The sequence below is a fragment of the Phoca vitulina genome, unplaced genomic scaffold, assembly GCF_004348235.1.
Source record: "Phoca vitulina isolate PV1807 unplaced genomic scaffold, GSC_HSeal_1.0 scaffold27, whole genome shotgun sequence".
NCBI classification, from domain to species: Eukaryota; Metazoa; Chordata; class Mammalia; order Carnivora; family Phocidae; genus Phoca; species Phoca vitulina.
This window is the reverse complement of record NW_022589730.1, coordinates 24,553,233-24,575,154: the sequence shown is the minus strand read 5'-3', so window position 1 is coordinate 24,575,154 and position 21,922 is coordinate 24,553,233. Positions and strand designations below refer to the sequence as shown.

The following is a 21,922-nucleotide window of genomic DNA, read 5'->3' as shown; positions in this document are numbered from 1 at the left end:
GGGAACACAAGCAGGGGGAGTGGGAGAGGGAGAAGCAGGCTTCCCGCGGAGCAGGGAGCCCGATGCAGGGCTCGATCCCAGGACCCCGGGATCACGACCTGAGCTGAAGGCAGACACTTAACCACCTGAGCCACCCAGGCACCCCAGGAAGAGCAGGTTTGAAAATGAGTTGTTTTATACTTAATCACAGTTTGAGGTAAGTGTGGGCTATCCAGGTAGTGAGGTTAGTAGAGTTAGTGTTCAGCCAGTCAACACGTACATAGAGTGCACATTACGTGCCAGGCCCTTTACAAATATTAACTCACTTAACCCTCACCACATCCACTGAGAGAACAACTACTGTCCCCTCATCTTACCACAGGGACGCAGCTGCATAGAGAAGTTAAGTAACGTCTCCAAGGTTCCACGGTTGGTAAGTTTTGGAGGTGGGATCCCCAACTCAGAGTCTGTGCTCTTAACCATCAAACTGTTCTGCCTGCCTCAGGAAAAAGGGGGACATCAGGACTGTGAATGTAAATTTGAATGGTTTTCTGTACACAAGTGCATGGTAGGTGAAGTCACAGGCATATATGTGAACTCCTAGGGAAAATGAGCAAAGAGAGAAGGAAAAACCCAACGCAGCATGAAATCCTGAAGGAAAGTTATGTGTTAAGCCAAAGGTGAAGGCGAATTGGGAGGAAAGAGCCAGTCGGGGAGATGGGAGGGGCAGTAGAGAAAGTACTAAGGGCAAGGAAGTAAGTAATGATGTCTTTGTAACCCCTGACAATCCCTTGCATATACTCTTTACAAATATTTTTAATTAAGTATAATCCCAAATAATGATATCAAATATCCATACTTATAGATATTCAAAAGACTTTATAGTTAAACAAAACTCAAATCATATATGCTTATGAGATTTTTCTAGAATACCAAGAGTTTATAGAAGATACATGGTCATTGAATATGAAACAATAGCATAGACACCATATGAAATCATTCCTTACATTTATGTCCAGCTAAGGCGGCTTGTAGAAGCTTTATTCACACCCTACTTCACAGCAATGTAACATGTTACTCTAGTTTGCATTTTGTTGAAGATCACAGGAAATACTGGCTCTTCTCGGTTTTGCAACTGACAGATACAGAACTGTGCGGTCTCTTCCTAAAGCAGGATTTAGAAAATGTGTATATGAAACTGATTACTTCTCACTTGAAGGAGTTACTGGAGCATCTGGTGAATCTTGAGCTGTACTGCTATAATAGATCTGTGTATCTAAACAGTTTTTGTTAGGCATTCCTTATCATACTTTACAATCCTAAACCCTAAACACAAACATTTAGTAGAAAATGAGTTTCCTCAAGATAAAAAAAAAAAAATTGGCCCCCATTTCCAATTCAAAGCAAGCATTTTCTACAGGGATAAATCTTGATTTCCAGGTCCGAACTCAAAGTGTTTTCCAACCTTTAGCGTGCATACAAATCATCTGAGGGTCTTGTTAAGATGAAGACTCTGATTCAGCAGGTCTAAAGCTGGGCTGACACTCGCGTTTCTAACAGGGGCTCTCTCCTCTCTTGGACGGTGAAGATGTCCCGGTCCACACGGGCTGCTCAGATGCGGCCCCTGAACCAGGAGCGCTGGCAGCACTCAGAAACTTGTCAGAACTGCCCGGCCCTCCGGGTGACAAACGAAGCATACTAACATCATCTGCTGAGACTGATGAAGCCAGAAACTTACTTTCAACTGTTTCTTTTAAAATCCATTTACAACTCATTCATACACAGTTTCCTTTCTGTTACTGAAGATCAGACCTTCTTTTCTCTCAACTCCTTCCATTATTCTAAACTGTGCATCTAATAGTTAAGCACCTTCCACAAGGTGGCCCCAGCTTTCCTTCCAAGCTTTCTCCTCTAATCCCTGTACAGGTCCACAACATGCCAGTTGAATGGGACTGGTTATTTTCTAAATAGAATGCCCTTTATCACACTCCCTCCCATTCTGTTTTGTTGTGGTTGGTGCTATTCCTCATCAGGCCAATCTTGAGAGTCATCTCTCTCTACTCACTTGGCCTGATTTCTCAGGAAGAGGTGATCTCACCGTTCTCTGAACCAACACTCATCCTCACCTGAGGAATTTTTCTCTCACTCTAGTACTTACTACATTCTGCTGTATACATGTATGTTCTTGTCTTATCTCAGCTACTGAAGTAGAAGCTACTTGAGGGTAGGAATTTTTACAACTAATCTGGATATACCTTGCAGTGAGTAACACAGTTCTTCACTAATACAATGCTAAATAAAACTCCATTAACATCAAGTAAAGCGGTATTCCTTATTGATGATAAACTTGACCTAAATATTTCTAAATCACAACTCTAAATTCTGTTTCTTATTTGTCCAAATACAATTGGTTTTCTGCTTTACTCATCACAGATAGAAAATTGGGCACAGTGCTTTGCTTTTCAACTCTTATACTTAGAAAATTTTTATTTAATCTTGCTTGACACATGTTATCAGAACTTAAATTGTAAACCAGTAATTTGCCAATTTCATACTGAACAGGCCAAATGTTGGTGTATCCGTTGAGGAAAATGAATCCTGTACTGAAACCTTCATCAAGCCATTATGAAGCTCCACATACACACAAAAATAGACTGCAAAATAGCACAGTATCATTAAATCTCTCTCATTAAATCTCTGAACTACAGCATAGTAACAAAAATTAATATTTAGAAAATAAAGACTCTTCAGAACACCGGGAAGAATCGGAGTTATGAGGAGATACTATGTGTGCTTTAAGTCATCATGTTAGTGTTGGTACAAAGTTAGTCAAATAGACAATCACTCGAGTACAAACCCAAAAAGTAATCCAATATAGTATTAAGACCAGACCTAAATAAAACAGTGATTCGCTGGAAATAGCCTCTGCTAAATTCTGAGGATAAATATAGAGACCAAGAACATAAGTTAATGCTGAGTAACTGTTAAAGATGAGGCCAGGTCAATAAGCATCTCTAACCAACGGATGGAAAGTGAGATCAAGAGTTTAAAAGTGACGTGGACTTGCGATCAGCTCCAATGACTGCAACACAAGACCTAATCATCAGAACTGCAGTGCTCCAAAAACAAGACCCAAAAGAAACAATCTGACTTCACTGACTTATAAATGTTCTACTTGAGAGCCACTACGACAATCTACCTAAAGACCAAAAAGTACCCACACGTTAAAAACAAAAAAAACAAAAAAAAACCCCTGCAAACAATATTCCTTCATCATTTGTTAATAGGTTTCCTACCCTTAAAGAGCATATCTTTGGCAAAGGGTGGAGAAGGGACAGGAAGGAGCTTCTGGTGATGTTGTGGCAGGCAGAGTAATGGTTACCCCCAAAATATCCACCTCCCAACCCCCCAAACCTGTGGATGCTTTATATCGCAAAAGGGACCCTGCGGTTTGATTCAGCCATGGACCCTGAGATGGGGAGACGAGCCTGGGTTACCCGGAGAGGGCCAAGGCAATCACAAGGATCCTCAACGTGGAAGAGGGAACCAGATGAGGAGGTCAGAGGGATGAGATGTGAGGAGGACTCAGCAGCTCACTGCTGCTGGCTCTGCCAGCAGAGGAAGGGGCTGAGAGCCAAGGAAGGCTGAAGCTTCTAGCAGCTGGAAAAGGCAAGGAAAAGGTTCTCCTCTAGAGCCTCCAGAAAGGAATGCAGCCCTATGGCACCTGGATTGTAGTCTGTGTGGAACTTTTAATCTACAGACTGTATAATAAATTTGGGTTGTTTTAAGACACTAATTTGTAGTAATTTGTTACGACAGTAATAGGAAAGTAATTAATAGTAAACTGCTATGAAAAGAAGTCTCTAAAACAAACACAGCTACCCTCTCTTAAAAGTGTAATGTGATGCTCTGCAAATACGTGAAGATTTAGTTTGCGTTACTAAGAAATATACCTGCTCCTCTGTAAAATGCTAACACACAAAGCCTAAAATTAGATTTTACGAAAAGATGGAAAAGTAAATCCAATTAACTTTGATCAAGAAGTTGGATTAGAAAACAAAGCAGGACAAGGTATTTTTAACTAAATAAGAAGGTGATAAATATTGAGCAGGAAAATTTGATATTCTTTGTGCATAACATTAAAAAGGGACCACCACAGTACCCGTGCCACTGGGTCAGCCAAAAGGCAAAAATGTGGTATTTCTCTTAAAGCTCCTATTTACCTGATGATCCTCTGGGCAGCATACTGATGAAGAGAACGGAACTGTGCCGACATGTTTGCTAAAGCAGCCAGACAGTTGGTGTGAAGGTACTTGTCCTGTAAGGTAACAGAAGGGTGAAAACAGACCAAGTCTTCTCTACATATGAAGCAAGGTTAACTGGAAGCAAATGTAAGCTCAACTGTCACTGATTTTTAGAAAGTTCAGGTCCACGATCCCTTTTCTCTAATTCGAAAATCCTGAAAATTCTGTTTTTTTACCACATATTTGGAAGTTACATCTGGTGCAAAAGATTATGCTGCTATTTGTGGTCTTCATTATCCCTATCCTGGTGGATATCGGAAGTATTTCACTGCAGAAATATTAATGTTAAATTACAGTGTGCTGCTCCAGAACCTCACGGTTCCACAGACTGTAGCATATATACCACAATCATCTTTCCAAAATCAACAAAGTCTCCATTCTTAAGCATGTCTGACTCCTAGAGCTTCAGATAAAAGCTAAAAGATTGTGCACATGTATCCACATTAGCCTCACTGAGGGAAATAACTGAAAACAGTGAAGTAAACTTGACCACTTCTCTGAGCTATGAATTCTGTATATTGCTTCTCTATTGAGCGGAACTGAAATTTGCTCCCAGATACTGCAAATACAATCCAGCTAAAATTTTCCTTTTACTCTTTAAAGTATTCGTTCTACTTTTCTTTTCCATTTGAATTCGTATTTCCTTGTGCTCATATCTTCACACACTTCGTTGTTGCTGCTTTTAGTGGGCAAATCAGTTTTACTGATCTAGCAAAGACAGACATCTTTTATCTAAATATGCCCCACTGCCCATTTTGTTTCATGTAAAATATCTTTAATCCACACTATTAAATATTAAGAAACAGACACTATACACATTACTTTAGTATCACATATTTCAGTGACTATATGCACATCTGATATATTTTCTTTTACCGTATTACATGAACATGTTAATACTCTAAATATTGAGATTGCTTTAAACTACAGGCCTGATTGTACTATATGCATAAAGATAAAAAAAAAATAGCTATGGAATACTTACTCTTGTCCTCGTCATGTTGTACTGAATGGTTCTTATTACAACCAGTATCAGAAGACTCCCCAGTGAAATTTCAGTTAAAACCCGCTCTGAATACCAAGTAATATTTTTTAATATCTGTAATGGGGAAGAAAAATTTAAGTAAATATGACTGCTTTAGGGAAAAAAGGATTATCCATGTCTTCAATCTCTGATAAGCCACGGCTTTGCTCTGAAGGTGAGTTAAACAGTATAAAAGTGAATTGTGAGACTCTGAAGATAGCAAAACAGGTGCTAAGGTGTTCACTTCTTTTTCCTCCTTCCTTCTAACTAGAAAAGAAAAGAGATCTGGAAAACATTAGTACACAAAAAGGAGATGTATTTGAAAGACGGACAGCACAAAGGCAAGACAAAAAAATAGGAGAAAGTGAAAACAGGAAAACTGAGGAGTCTCTTGAAAAGTAGAGCTGTCCCAAGAACCACAGAAAACCTTCATACTTGTGTTCAGGAAAAGATAAGAACACAAATAAGTCAAGATCCAGAAGATCCGCACCACATTCTGTTCTGGCTACTGACAGCAGGGAGCTCTGGTGCTCACCTCCAGGCCGCAGTAAGCAAGATCTGTTTTCTAGCTTAAGCTGGTGCAGTTCCACAGTAGATATGTAACATGGACATCAGAGAGAGACAAAAACTGGACAGTGCAGATTTGTGATTTGAAAAACTAAACTGAAAAGTTCTCTCAGACAATAGCAATAAATAGGCAAAAGGACAAAGTATGAGAGAAAAGCAGAGACCTAATGTCTACTTGATAAAAGTTCCAGAAAGTATAGACTAGAAGGAAAACAGAAAAATTAGTAATAGGAGAAAGTTTTGTTGAGGAGAAGAAAAACTTTCAACATTCTGAGGAGAAATAATGAAAAAAAGTAAAATTTATTCTGGTAAGACTTCTGAATTTACAGTATACAATAAAATCTTATTGACTCCCAGATAGAAGAAACAGGTTATCACCAAAAGAGAGACAAGCAAACTAACATTAGATTTCTCATCCCAAACACTACACATCTGCGTAACAAAAGAACAATGTCCATACACTTCTGAGGAATGGATTATGATTCTAGAATTCTATACCTAGAGAAACTACCACACAAGTATACAAACAAAGACTTGGAAGTATGCCAAGAATCAACATGAACTGCTCATGCACCACTTCTGGGGGAAAAACAAACCACCACACATGTAAGTACTTAGCTGCCCATCCTCTCCACTGCGACAACAGTAAATGACAGATCAAGGAGTTCAAGAGAAGGAGAATAAGGACGACCAAACAAAACCCAAAAGCAACAACAGAACACAATCATAATCCATGAAATCAGAAAAATAAAATTAAGTCTAAATAATATGGTTGTATCTCAGTTCTTCTAAAAAATCATTAAAATAGATATTTCTCTGGTAAATCTGCCCACCAAAAAAGTCCAAATAATATGAGGAATGAGAAAGGGGGTATGGAAACAGACCAGAAGAATAAAAAAAGTAAAGATGCAAGTGCACACGAGTGCCCCCACGATAGATTTTCACTCAGTTCCACTCTCTGGCAAGAGTCCCATGTCACCTAGTACCCCCCCATTACAAATAACCCAACCCTGACCTGTTCTGCAGTCTCCGCTCATGCCAGAGGCTGGCATACTGCAAACGCCCACTACATGGTAGCTGAATATTGTTTGTGAGGTAAAAAATGTAAACGTATAAGCATTCCCCTGTATTCATGACTAAGGATGGCTGTCATCAAGTAGAAGAGAGAACCTACGTGTAAAACATATAACAGTTGAAAATATTCAAAATAATGAGTTTTGCCAGTTGAACCTTTATAAAGAAGTGAAGTGATCAGTCCCACTAACTTACTCTCTAAGGCACCAATTCTCAAAATGTGGTCCTGGGACCCTGTAGGGGTCCCACAGACACTTGTGGAGAATTCTCAAGGCCAAAACTATTTTCCATGATAATACCAAAACATTAGTTTCCACTCTCATTCTCTCATGAGTATATAGTTGAGTTTTTCAGGTGCTACATAACATAGCTGATAGTGTAACAATTTTAATACAGAAGCAGACATGAGAATCTATCAGTCTTCTGTTAAGGCAATCCGTTAAAGAGATTTACAAAAATGTAAATGCCATTCTTCTTGCTAAATTTTTGTTTGGACAAAAAGTTATTTTTTATAAAAATATATTATTGATGCTAACATGTATTGGGTTTATTATAATAACTATTATTTCTAAATGACCTGATTATTTTTTAAATATCTCAATTTTAATTTCGAATATGGTAAATGTACAGAACTAAAACCCACAGGAAAAAAACTATTTGGTGTCCTCAATTATTTTTAAGTGTAAAGACCAAAAAGTTTTAAAACCAATGCTCTTAAGTCTCCAAGTAAATACTAACACAGGATACTCATTAGGCACTTTACTAGTGAGAGAAGTCTCTGTCTTTTTAAAAGGTCACACATTTGAGTATAGTTGTTTCTCCTCTCTCAGCTCCTTTATTTAGAAATAAATTATCATAAGCCATCCTTATTTGAAACAGAGATCATTAGTTCTTAACATCTGCTTGTGTGTGTCAATTATATACCTGGATGGAAGAAATGTTTTGAATTAAAGTAGTCTTATTCATTTAACATTCAACAAATATTTAAATGGTATCCACATAGTAAACTTACATTGTTACTACAAAAATTAGAAATCCAATTTAGTCTTTACATAAAACTTTCTTTTCTTCCTGTGAAAAATGTATCATTGTTTAGAAACTCTGGTTGTGTTTAAGAAAAATTATAAATAACTAGTTATAAAGCTCTCACAGCTTCCCATGGGATATCAATGCATAATGGGCAACATACAGAAAATTTTTCTTGGTAACTTAGCTGTAGCCACTGACCTATTCAGAACCTATTTAACTGGCTCTTACAAAAACAATTCCCCGTATTTAATATTCAGACATACAGTTTAATAGTCATAGACTGGTATCCTGATTATACAATTTCATGGTCAACTAACTCAAAGAATATGTAGAAGGAAACCCCTTAAGGATCTGAAAATGTCTTCCTTCTCAAAAAGGATATGAGAATTACTTGTTCTAGGTCTTTTCCTGAACTTTTGCCCCCCATATAGATTTGGTTTTATTGAATGTATCTCTTCCAAATGTTTATATGTTAGAGTACAGTAACATACTGTGTAACATCAACTCTTTAAAAAATCAAGTATGCATAGAAAGGCAAAGCATAATTAACCTCCATACTCCCACAACTGACATTAACTGTTAATATTTCATTTTTTTAAAGATTATAAATCCCATTTTATTCCCCCAAAGAGGGGGTACACTATCAACCACTATCTTGAGTTTAGTATGTACCTTTCCAGTCCCTTTCAAATGCTTTATATGTACACACACTCCCTCCAAAACCTAGGATTCCTTTGTGTATTTGCTAGTTTATAAAAACAATACCATGGCGTCTTGGGTTGAATAGTGTCCCCCAAAATTCATGTCATCCAAAACCTGTGAATGTGACCTTACTTGAAAACAGGGTCTTCATAAATATATAACCAAGATGAGGTCACAGTAGGTTACCATGGACCGTAAATCCACTATGACTGGTGCCCCTAGAAGAGGAGGTGAGACCCAGAACAGGCACCCACATGACAGAAGGCCACGACACAACAAACACATAGAAGCTGCAAGCCAAGGACACCAAGGACTGGCCGCCAGAAACTAAGAGGCAAGAGCTCTCTCCTAGGTCTTTCAGAGAGAGCATGGCCCTGATGACACCCTGCTTTTGAACTCCCAATCGCCAGAACTGCGACAACTAATTTCTGTTGTTTTTAGCCATCCAGTTTGCAGTAATTAGTTATGGCAGCTCTCGGACACTAGTACACATAGGTATTTGCGTCTTATTTTTTTTCACTCAATATGTTCTTGTAACCTCCCATGTTGATGCATATACGAAAATTAGTATTTACCACATATGTCAAATTCTGAGAGTACTAATCATTTCTTAAAATGAATACTTCTATGGTAATTAATAAATAGCTGTTGCCCCAAGCCACTCCCCAAGGACCTCCTGGGAGTTCATCAATTAACGTACAGCACACAATGAAGGACCATGGTTGATGCCATTCTTACTGGCTGATTTTGGTACTATACTAGTTAAATATCTGAATATCACCTCTACTTCATTCCATCTAAGCACTGAATAGTACTGTACCAATAGGCCACATTTTCTTGGGTCCACTCTTCTATTAATGGAAATTGGGGTTATTTCCAGTTTTTCCCCTAGTAAAAACAATGTTACAATGTAGATTCTTACCCTTACTATCTAAAATCTCACTATAGGATACTCAGAAAGCAGGGACTCCTTACTCTCCATATTTTCATACTCTGAACGTTAATTATCTAAATTCAGTCAGGAATCATATAAATTTTAAAAAGAAAAACCATCTGTAAAACACCCGTTTTAAGCCACCCATTTCTCAGTACTTAATGACTTCATAAGCAAGTCTCCAAGAGTTTGCGAAGAAGCAAAATTGCAAAGTCACTGAATAGCTCTTTTTTATAAAATAACTGTAGGTTTGGGTCACTATTAACTAAAAAGCACAGAGCAGCAGTGTTCATCACAGTAGCATGAGTCACAAGCAGGTATTTAACTTAAAATTACATTTTAATAAAATTAAAAATTCAATTCCTCAGTCACACCAGCCACATTACAAGTGCTACCTTCTCAGACAGCAGTTGGAGATTTCTGTCATCACAGAAATTTCACAGAAGTTAAAGAGCCTGGTATAAAGAACACCACTGTATCTATCACTGTTTTCTCAAATGTTAATATTTTGCTTCTGACGTCCTGAAGCCCCCTAGCCACTCCTCACTCATCCTATTCTCTAACCTCTGGCAGCCTGAATTTGATACTTCATTACCATGCAGATTTTTGAGATTTATTATTATCAATACATGCAGCTCTGTTTCATTCATTCTAGCTGTTCTACAGTATTTCATTTATGTTATCAGCTGTTCGCAATTTTTGAACACTACAAACAATGCTACAATGAACATTCTTTCAAATGAGCTCTTGTGAATCTCTGAAAAAGTTTGTCTTAGGACACAACCAGGAAATGGAATTGCTGGGAGGTAGAGTATTTACTTCTGCAGGTTATTTGAGGAATGTAAAAGGCCAGATTCCTTTCAAAAGCGGTTCTGCTCATTTATATAGTATATGAGAGTCCTCTTTCTCTAGATCCTTACCAATTCTTAACAGAGCTGGTAATTTCTGCCAAACTGATGAGTACAAAATATTTCAGTTATTTTAATTAGCATGATCCTGACAAATCATCAGGTTGAACATCCTTTAAAAATGTTTGCTGGTCATTCAGGTTTTATATTCTGTTTTTCTATTACTTTGCCCATTTTTCTATTGAATACTTTGGTTTTTCTGATTATGCTAATCTATCTTCCTGTCTATGGCTTGTTTCCACCTTTTTTTTTTTTTTTTTAAGATTTATTTATTTGACAGAGAGATAGAGAGCACAAGTAGGCAGAGTGGCAGGCAGAGGGGGAGGGAGAAGCAGGCTCTCTGCTGAGCAGGGAGCCTGATCCGGGGCTTGATCCCAGGACCCCGGGATCATGACCTGAGCCAAAGGCAGCCACTTAACCGACTGAGCCACCCAGGCGCCCGTTTTCACCTTTATTAACCATGAAAGTTTTTCATTTTAATGTTGTCAAATTTATTAGTGTTTTTATTCATGGTTTATACATTTTATGCTATGCTTAAATCCCTATCTTGAGTTCATAAAAATATCCTTTAATTTCTCTTTGGAGATTTTAAAGTTCAGCTTTTTATATCTAGGCCTTATTAACACAAGTGGAATTTGTCTTTGTATGTGGGGCAAAATCACCTAATTTTACTTTTCCTATTAGATAAGCCAAGCTCTCAATCTCAGCACAATTTACCTACTACTTCTGTCATACATTTGTGTTGCCATACGTGAGTTTGTAATTTCTGGACTCTCCAAAGTCTTTTTGTATTTATCTATTTTTTATTCCACTGTTAATGAAACACACTTAGTTACTAATGTTTTATAACTAGTCTTATCTGATAGAATAACTCCACACTGCTTTTCTTCAATAACTTTCTAGGCAAAATGTTCTTCCATATGATTTCAGGGACTGCAGGTGACACTTGAGCAATGCAGAGGTTAGGGGTACCCAACACCCCGCACAGCCAAAAATCCATCCAAAAGTCAAACTTTTGACTCCTGAAAAATTTACTTAGTGATAAGCCTACTAAGGAAGAGAAGATACATCTACAGTACTATATTTATTGAAAACATCCATGTATCAGTACACCCACACGGTTCAAACCTATGTTGCTCAAAGGTCAACTGCAGTTGATCAAGTCTCACAAAAACCTTGAGATTTTGATCAGGATTGCATTCAACATAATGATTAATTTGAAAGCAAAATTAACAACTCTGTCACTGAGTCTTCCTATCTGTGAACATGTATCTCTCTCCATTTATTAAGTCATATTTAATATCTTTCATTTAGGTAATTTTTGCCATAAAAAATGTTGCACTTCCTCTGTTACACTGACTCCCAAGTTCACTGCAGTTTTATTGCCATTATCAATAGTATCTCTAGATCACATTTTTGAAGATTTATTTATTTATTTTAAGAAAGAGCAGGGGTGGGGGGGGGGCAGAGAGGGAGGGAATCTCAAGCAGACTCTCTGCTGAGCATGGAGCCCGATGCAGGGCTCATTCTCATGACCCTGAGATCGCAACCTGAGCTGAAATCAAGAGTTGGACACTTCACTGACTGAGCCACCCAGGTGCCTCTCTAGATCACATTTTTGAAGTGCTTTGTTACTGGTGTGTAGAAATTGTATTTGTTTTGTATATGGATCTCGGATTCAGAAGATTTGCTCAACTTTCCTAACAGTTCTAGTATTAGTATCTTGAATTTCCTATGTAGTTAATCACAACACCTGTAAATACGGACATTTAGATTTCCTCTCTTTTCAAGTTAAATGACCCTGTTTAGAGTTCTGATACAATGCTGAAGAGGAGTGGTAATACAGAACATCCTCTTTGCTCTGACTTTCAAGAAAATATTTCTAAAATTCTCCAAATGAGTATAATGCTTTTAACTATAGGTTTTTGTAGATACACTCTGTTAAGACAAGGAATTTCTTTTCTACCCTTATTTTATTGAGAACTCTGTTTTATCATGAATTGGTGTTGAATTTTATCAAATCCTTTTTCGGTATCTATTGAGATGATTGTATGGGTTTTCTCTCTTAAATTAGTAAGTTACATTGAGAGATTTTCTAATATTAAACTACCCTTGCATTCCTGGAATATTGTTATTGACATAGATATATTCTTTTTGCTACCTTGCTTTATTCCATTGTATGATATTAGATTTATAAGCTTTATGATTACATTTATGCCACTTATTAAATTGTTGTCTCTCAACTCAAGATCCACCTTTATCAAATTTTCCTTTATCAAATTTTGATAAATTTGGTATCAGGATTATGCTGCCTCATAAAATGAGTTGGAAAGATTTCCCTTTTTTCTACTCTCTAGATGAGCTTGTATACGACTGGTGTTATTTCTTCCTTCAGTTTTCGGAAGAATTCTTAGGTAAAATCAGCTGGGCCAACAATTTTCATTTAGGATGATTTTATATTACAAAGTCAGTTCCTTTAAAAGAAACAGGACTATTTTGATTTTTTTTCTATTGTGAGCTTTGGTTAAGTTTTTTTCTGGGAGTGAAGGAAATTTGTCCATTTCACTCAACACTTAAATTTTATAACATAAAATTACTCATAGTATCCTCTGAACATTTTTTAATATCTGTAGGATCTGTCCTGATCTCCTATACATTCTCAGTAATAGACATTTGTAACTCTTTCTCTTCTTGATCATCTTTCTGGGGGTTTATCAATCTTATGAATTTTCATATATTTTGCTTATAGTAACAAAGTAGAAAGATTTAAAATCAAAGATCTAAGCTTCTACCTAAAAAAAAATCTCGAAAAAAAAAGAGCAAGTTAAAACTTCAAGTAAGAAGAAAGGAAATAAAAAGTAGGAATTAATAAAATAGAAGAAAACAGAAAAAAAGTCAATGGAATCCAAAGTTGGTCCTTTGAGGGGTGCCTGGGTGGCTCAGTTGGTTAAGCACCTGACTCTTGGTTTTTGCTCAGGTCATGATCTCAGCGTCCTGGGATCAAGCCTTGCATCAGGCTCCCTGCTCAGCAGGGGGTCTGTTTGTCTCCCTCTCTCTCTGCCCCTCCTCCCACTTGTGTGTTCACTCTCTCTCTAAAATAAATAAATAAATCTTCAAAAAAAAAAAAAAGTTGGTCCTTTCAAAAGAGGAAGGAAGGAAGGAAGGGAGGAAGGGAGGGAGGGAGGGAGGGAGGGAGGGGAGGGAGAACAACCCTCTTGCCAGAGGTAGAATAAGACAGAAATGATACATATTCCAACATTAAGAATAAGAGCAATAACATCTCTATGGCTAGTGCAGATATAAAAAGGTTAAGAGGAAAAAAACAGTAATAAGACAAAAACACTAGTAAGTAAAAAAAAAAAATTATGGACAACTTTACAGGAATAAATTCAATACTTTAGAAGAAATGTACCAATTCCTTGAAAGACACAAACTATCAAAGCTCAAAACTTAACCAAATATGGGGCGCCTGGGTGGCTCAGTCATTAAGCGGCTGCCTTCGGCTCAGGTCATGATCCCAGAGTCCTGGGATCGAGCCCCACATCGGGCTCCCTGCTCAGCGGGAAGCCTGCTTCTCCCTCTCCCACTCCCCCTGCTTGTGTTCCCGCTCTCCCTGTCTCTGTCGAATAAATAAAATCTTAAAAAAAAAAACAAAACAAACTTAACCAAATATATATAAAAAGAGAATATATCATGGCTAAGTGCAATTTATCCCAGGAATGTAAGGTTTATTCAATATTCAAAACTTAATCAGTAATGCACTACATTAACAGACTGGGAAAAAAATCCATGTGATTCAGCATATATAAAGAAGCCTTACAACTCAGTAATAAAAGAAAAACCCAATTTTTAAAAAATATTTTATTTATTTACTTGACAGGGACACAGAGAGAGAGGGAACACAAGCAGGGGGAGTGGGAGAGGGAGAAGCAGACTCCCCGCTGAGCAGGAAGGCGGATGCGGGACGTGGGGCTCCATCCCAGGACCCTGGGATCATGACCTGAGCCAAAGGCAGACGCTTAACGACTGAGCCACCCAGGCACCCCAAAAACCCAGTTTTTTAAAAAGAAAGTATGGCTATACAAAGTCAACACAGGGACATCCCTGTGGTGATGGAAATGTCTTGTATCTTGACTATGTCAATGCCAATGTCTTGGTTGTGATACTGTATTACTGTTTTGCAATTACAGTTGTCACTAAGGGGAACTAGGTAAAGGGTACATGAATTCTATTTTTCTTAAAACTACAATTAACTTGGGGCACCTGGGTGGCTCAGTCGGTTAAGAGTCTGCCTTCGGCTCAGGTCATGATCCCCGGGTCCTGGGATGGACCCCCACGTCCCGCATCCGCCTTCCTGCTCAGCGGGGAGTCTGCTTCTCCCTTTGCCCCTACACACCACTTGTGCGCACTCTCTCTCTCAAGTAAATAAAAAAAAATCTTTAAAAAAAATTAAAATGAACTTTTTAAAGTATAATTTTTTAAAATAGGGAAAATTTGGAAAGATACTTCACAAAAGACAATATATAAGCACATGAAAAGTACATGAAAAAATGCTGATCATCACTGGGTATGAGGAAATGCAACTTCAAGCCAAAATGAGATACCAGAATCTATTTCATGGACAATTAGATCCACAGCTAATAATTCCATGTAGAGAACTTTGGTAGAAACATTTACTTACTCATTTTTACTATTACATATGGAAAGGAAAAGAATAAAAATAAACAAAGGTCAACAAGAAAGTCAAATTCTAGAGGGAAAAAAAAAGATTTAAATACCTGAATTTGAAACGTCATCTGGAATATCCTGAAGTCCTTATGGAACTGAGCCTGAATATGAACAAACCTAACGCCTTCCCTATCTTACCATCACCATTTTGGCAGTCAGTAAAGTTTACAGTCAGTAAAGTTTAATTTTAAATTAAGTCAGTAAAGTTTAATTTTAATGCAAACTCCTATGCTAACTTTAATTACCAAATATAATACTTTTTCGTAAAGTATAGAAAGCAATATAATAAAAAAGTGTAGCCATCCTTGAATTTTGTCAAATCTTAACATATTTTGTCATATTTGCTTCAAAGTTCTTTTTGGTGACTTCTTGTTTTATTTTGTTTTCCATGCTGTTGAAGCAAATACAACATTACAGACATAGGTAAAGACCCGCCGTGTACCCTTCCCCATTTTCATTCCCCTTTCTTAGTCTCCAGATGTTGGCCTCTGCATGCTCTAAACAATTTCAATATTACCAACAGTGATGTTGGATGACCATTAATAAGCATGTACTCTCTGTGCAAAAGTACAAGTCTTCCTATACAACCTTGGAGTGGAACTGCGAACTTATGGTGAGACACAACTTCAGTTTTATTACTGTCTCTTCAAGCTAAACACACACCTGCCCTTGACCCTGCAATTCTACCTTAGGTGTACACTCAAGAGAATGAGTGCCTATGTCCGCCGACGTACAAGTGTAAAAATGAGCACAGCAGTCTTATCAAACATAGTCCCAAACTGGGAAAAAAAGCAAGTATCTACCACCAAGACGATGGATAAATATACTGTGGCATATTCATACAGTGGAATAGCACCGAGCAATACAAAAGAACCAACCAATGATGCAATAACACAGGTAAATCTCAACAACACTATGATGAGTGAAAGTCAGAATAGTGGTTCACTGATTGGCTGTGGGGTACTGGCCAGGAAAAGGCATTTCTGTTATGTTTGGGAAATGTTCAGTAACTTGATTTGGGTGGTAATAACACAGGTAGAGACCTACATAAAAACTCCTAAATTGTACCTTCAAAATTTGTGCACATTTTATACTTCAATTTAAATGTTTCTAAAAATTATATTGGTTTTTGTTTCTTATTAAAGATAAATGCTATAAAAATGAGAAAATCAGTACTAATATTTTCTCTCTGGTGGTACTTTGCTAAACACAAGAATCAGGAAATTTGTATGTTTTATCTTCTTTCTACCGTGTCAAGGTTCACTAAATCTTAGTTGAAATGATGGTCACACCATGTAAGAGACAAAAAAAGTTTTAATGGAACATCATCAGAGAAGAGTAAACATGCCACAAAAACCCTATTGAAGACAAGAAAAAAAAAGTTTGTATCCTGTGAAGAGTGAAAGCCCTAGCCCCTTCCTCCACTAGACACCCCTCAGCAGGAACACTGGAAGAGCCCCCTGTGAGAAACTGATCAGCCCAAAAGAAAAGGCCTACAGAGAGCAGAGTGCCCAGAGAAAGAGACCATGTAGAGCAAGTTAAAATCAAGTAAGTCCTGCTCACACACAGAACTTACAATCAACTTTTTAGTGCCTTACCTCTAAATAAACATTGATCACCAAACATTTGAGTTAAGCCTCCAACATGGCCGAAGACAGAAGCCAAAGAAGAAAATGAAACTAAGAAGATATGCAATGTATTTTAATATATTTAGAGGGAATTTTCAGTTCTGTTGAAGTATGGGAGCTGAATTAGTGACTGGTACATGAATAAAAAAACTGGGCAATCGTGTGCTACAGAAAAACCAAAACACGAACAAGAAAGGAAGTGCAATTATCATACATTACATAGCTGAGCTAAGAATACTAGTTAATCATAATCATGAAAAAGCTGAGTTCTCAAGCTGAAAATGGTAATAAAATGGAAGGAGGGGAAAAGTCTACGTGTGGAAAGGGGGCTGGGAACCCAAGGAAACAGGAATTGATGTGCAGGAAGGAGAGTTAATTATGACTTATTTTCCATTTCAGGAAGAGAACAGTTAATATCTAAATCTGGAAAATCAAGAAATAACAAAACAAGCATGTTATTTAGAAACATGGACAGAGTTAAGAGCATTGGTCTTTGGGGAGTGGGAATCAGGTGCAGGATAGACATGGGATGTACTATGGTGCATTAAAACCTAGTACTTCTATAAAAGTTTTAAAACAATGTGTACATGTGTTGGGGCACCTGGCTGGCTCAGTCAGTGGAGCATGTGACTCCTGATCTCATGGTTGTAAGTTTGAGCCCCACATTGGGTGTAGAGATTACTTAAATATAAAATCTTTAAAAACACCCAGAAACAAAACTACATACATGTGTTACTTTGACATAAAGAAAATACAAAGAGGAAGATAAAAATCAGCGTGGGGTTGGAACTCACCCACAAGACTAAAATTGAAAGAGTTAAATTATGTTACATCGTTTTCAAAAACATAAAACAATTTCTCAGGCTTCTTCTCTTTATTCCCTATTCCTTCACTTACTCTGTATACAATAGGCAAACTTGTTGGACAATTCCTGCCACAACTAAAAAGGGGAAATGAAACAGAGAGGAAAAATGAACTCAGTGGCAGCAAAAACATTTGCCTCAATTACTGAAGAAAACATTTTGACAGTTTTTAACAGTGATTAATAGTCATTCAGAAAAAAAGCACTTAAGTCAGAAGACAGACACACCATTTTCTAAGTCAGGTTCTTGTGTTCTACCAGAAGGAAAAGAAGGAAGAAATGCTAAGGCTGCAGTAAATCTTGCAGAGGGACCTGACTATTCTGTAACTCTGAGACTCTAAGCAAAGTAATGGTAACTTACCACTTCGTGAATGGATCTATTAAAGCCATCGTCTTCTGTAAGGATCAATAATATTATAAGGGCCATATACACATGGTGTGAATTTCTTTCTTCGACATGATACAGAATCTCAAGAATTGGTAAAACCTATCAAATAGAAATTTTAATTTACATTTCAATTACTTTATTATAAGATCAATGTTTTCAATCTTTATGCTTTTATTATGCACTCTGTTTTAATTTCATAGTTATAGGTTTCTTTAAAGGAAAAAGAAAACCACACAAACCAGCATATGCCTGAAGGTACTTTCCCCATGTATAGCTCAGATACCAGCAGAGAAAACAATCACCCTGTATGAAGGTCTGCCACCACGTAAAGAATGGGTCTGCAGAGACCATTTAGGCCAACATGTGACACTGAGTAGAAGCAGGTCTGCCTCCAGCCTAGCAGGAATTTATACACAAGAAGGTATTCTTACAAACACTAACGTGTCAAACATTACCTTAAGAGGAAAGATTGTAGAATAAAATTATTAACAAAATCAAAATCAGATCAGCACAGTAAATTTCCTACCAATAACACATTTTCTAATCGTAGTCTCAATATTATAGAATAAAGGCAAAAAGACAGATAAGGACATCAGTTGAGACAATATCAAAATAATCTATATGAGAAATTAAAAACAAAAATAAGCATATAACCCTCCACCCCACTCCAAAAAAAACCCAAAACAAAACCTTTTAAATTTTTACTGGTGTATGTCATCACATACAGATGATTGTTCCCTGTATATTCTTATGTACCAACATCCTTAACCATAGAACTTTCTAGAACAGGTGGTGTCATAGGCTTTCTGCTTACTGCCATCATTTCCCCTAGGATACATCATGCTCAGAATTGTTTCTGCTTATTCTTACTCACCCCTCAGTAAATAAGCCATCTCCAAGTTTTTACTCACATGAGCAGTACACTGTTACATCCAATTTTACTATTTAAAATAACCAATGTTTTCCACATATAGCTGTGTGCAGACAGGTTCGTGCATCATGTTTTTTGTCCTTAGGGTCACTTTGACATAGAACGTACTCTTCAAATGAATTCTAACATTCCATGTTAACTCAATATTTTACCTTTAACACTGACAAAATGGCCACCAAATGCTGGTGAATCCTGCTGTCAACCTGTAAAAACTGGTACAGAGGGAACGTTCCTATTGCCACCAGCAAGCTGCTGCCTATTTCAGGGATGTTCACAATTCTATTAATGTATAAATAACCCACAGGTATCTCTATAGTGTGTATTTCAATTATAATATTAACACCTTGGTGAGGTAAGGTTACTTTTCCACTCATAGAAACATTTTTGTTTACACATTAGTCATAAATGGAAATCCGTGATTTCCTACGGGAGTTTTTCACTCACATAATAAAGGACAGTGCGCATGTAAGTTGCTGTCTGGCACAGGTAGCCTAAAATAACTCTAACACTCCCAGAATTGAGTTCAGGCAGACCTCAAGCCTAAGCCTGCCGAAGGGATGGGACGCGTGGGAAACTGCGCTTAGCCGTGTTCGTCAGGAACTTGCCGCGACTGGGACTATAGGCTACAGGAACTCGATGGGTGGACACTTAGCATCTGAAAAGAACCACGAGGGTATAAATATCTTGAGAATGGCGGGCGGTGCTTCTTGAAGGACTCCATCAGGCTGGATCCTGGGCAGGGAAAGACCCGCAGGACAGGGAAGCTGGTCCTGCTGCTGTGCTCTCTGCTCTGCGGCAACATCAACACGTGCGCGGTCTCCCACACTGCAAACCTCACACCCCTGTCTGTGCCTCGTGGCAGCTCCCCGTCAATCTCTCAAGCATCACCTTTGCAACCAGCCAAACGTACTTACCCCTCCTGAGAAAAGAAACGGCTCTTCAAAAGATTAAACTATACTAAAAGCATGAACTGTGTAGTGTGATACTTACAAGATTTTCCATATCTGTGCGAGCCAACATGTATGTTCTAACATTACTATTCTGATGGAGCAACGTGTACAAGAGGAGAGTTGCTTGGTCAGATGTCTGCTGTTCACACAGAGCTGTGTACAAACTGTTGAAGTTAATCTGGAAAGTGTGTGGAATTGATGAGGGGAAAGGACTGCTATCTGGAACACACAAACCACAAAATTTTTAAAATATTATGTCAGTATTTTCTGGACCGGGCCTTCTGTAAATAATAAGAACACTGTTAATGTGTACAATTCAATTCCCATTAACTTTGTATGTCACTACATTTCTGGTTCAAAATTTCAATTTATATTTTAAATTTTACTTAAAGAACTAAACTAATGTAAAGCATGGTGACTAGAGTTGATCACACAACTATGTAACTGAAATTTGCCGAGACAGTAGAACTGAAATGTTCTTGCCAAAAAAAAAAAGCTGGGACAGTTTATTTCTCTGTACTATCTAAACCAAGGCTTTCCAATGATTATAAATCTATGTGCAAATACCACTTGAGAGTAACTTTTTATCTTTAAAAAGCCAAATATTAAAAAAGCAACTAAACTAAGTCACATACTTCAACTTTATTATGATTTTTGCATTTATATAGCTGAATTAAGCTGGTTTTAAGAACACAGGAGCTTATATAAACAGAACTACGGGCCCAGGCCAAAAGTGCTCTAACAGATATAAACATGACATCTTACATGTTCTGTTACCAAAATAAATGACCACCAATCCTAAATAAAAAATATTGAGACAAAGAATACAAAAGTTTCTACATAAAACAGAAAATCCTCTTGTAAGGGTTAAAAAGAAAAAAGGACTTCAAGCTGAGTTAATTTTTTTCAAATGAATAACTATGGCTCATTCACCAATGTCACTAATCCATTTATGAAGAAAATAGCTAGGATAACATCATAGCAGTTAGCTAGTTTTATTTTTTTAATTCTTATTTTTATTATTTATTTAGTTAGTAAGTAAACTCTACCCTCAACGTGGGGCTCGAACTCACGACCCTGAGAGATCAAGAGTTGCACACTCCACTGACTGAGCCAGCCAGGCGCCCGTAGCTAGTTTTAAAGTATTATCAGCATCAGTATGTTCAGCATTAGCTTCCACAGTAGGATACATCAAATTTCAAACAACTACCGGAAAATGTATATAATTTCTTGGTAAACCTTTTTTAAAAACAGAGTCACTAGCATGATGAAGCCCATGTGGGAACACTCCTGATACTGCAAAACGGACAGTGCCCTTTCCTACCAATTAACTGGACTTGCTTAGACACTGAAGTCAGCAAAGTTAGCAGGCCAAAAGGGAGGGAAAGACAGGTCAACAGACTTGGAGAAAAGTATAATCTTATCAGATAAGACACCGGAACATGACAGCACAATGAGTTGATATTTTAGTACCTTTAATATCTTAAAAAGAACCAAGATTAAAAAAAAAAAAAAAACAGAACCACTAGCAAAAAATAAAAATTTTAAAAACACTGCTTTAGCATGTCCAAAAGCTTTACTCATGAAAAAGAAATGTGTGTCAACACAATCTGATTGCACAGTCCCATAACCTCTCCGATTCTTCTAAACTGTACATTTGTGAGAATTATCTTAAAAAGGCTTCAATTTTACTGCAAAGTGCCCTCACTTTTCCTCCTACATTTAAAATATAGGTTAAATTGGGGCGCCTGGGTGGCTCAGTCGTTGGGTGTCTGCCTTCGGCTCAGGTCATGATCCCGGGGTCCTGGGATCGAGCCCTACATCGGGCTCCCTGCTCAGAGGGGAGCCTGCTTCTCCCTCTCCCACTCCCCCCCTGCTTGTTTTCCCTCTCTCGCTGTCTCTCTGTCAAATAAA

The 21,922-nt window shown here is 37.6% G+C and overlaps 1 protein-coding gene across 5 annotated transcripts in view; it reads right to left on the bottom strand.

Moving 5' to 3' along the window:
- The window catches only part of DYM (dymeclin), a 419,774-nt gene that overhangs the window by 265,407 nt on the left and 132,445 nt on the right, over window positions 1–21,922 (bottom strand). For all 5 annotated transcript variants that reach the window (XM_032422734.1, XM_032422732.1, XM_032422736.1 and 2 more), the window contains exons 10-13: window positions 20,049–20,227; window positions 18,101–18,226; window positions 5,269–5,382; window positions 4,203–4,297 (exon numbers count right to left, since the gene is read on the bottom strand). In XM_032422734.1, the coding sequence (XP_032278625.1) occupies window positions 4,203–4,297; window positions 5,269–5,382; window positions 18,101–18,226; window positions 20,049–20,227 (514 nt within the window). The remainder of the gene's footprint in view (window positions 1–4,202; window positions 4,298–5,268; window positions 5,383–18,100; window positions 18,227–20,048; window positions 20,228–21,922) is intronic.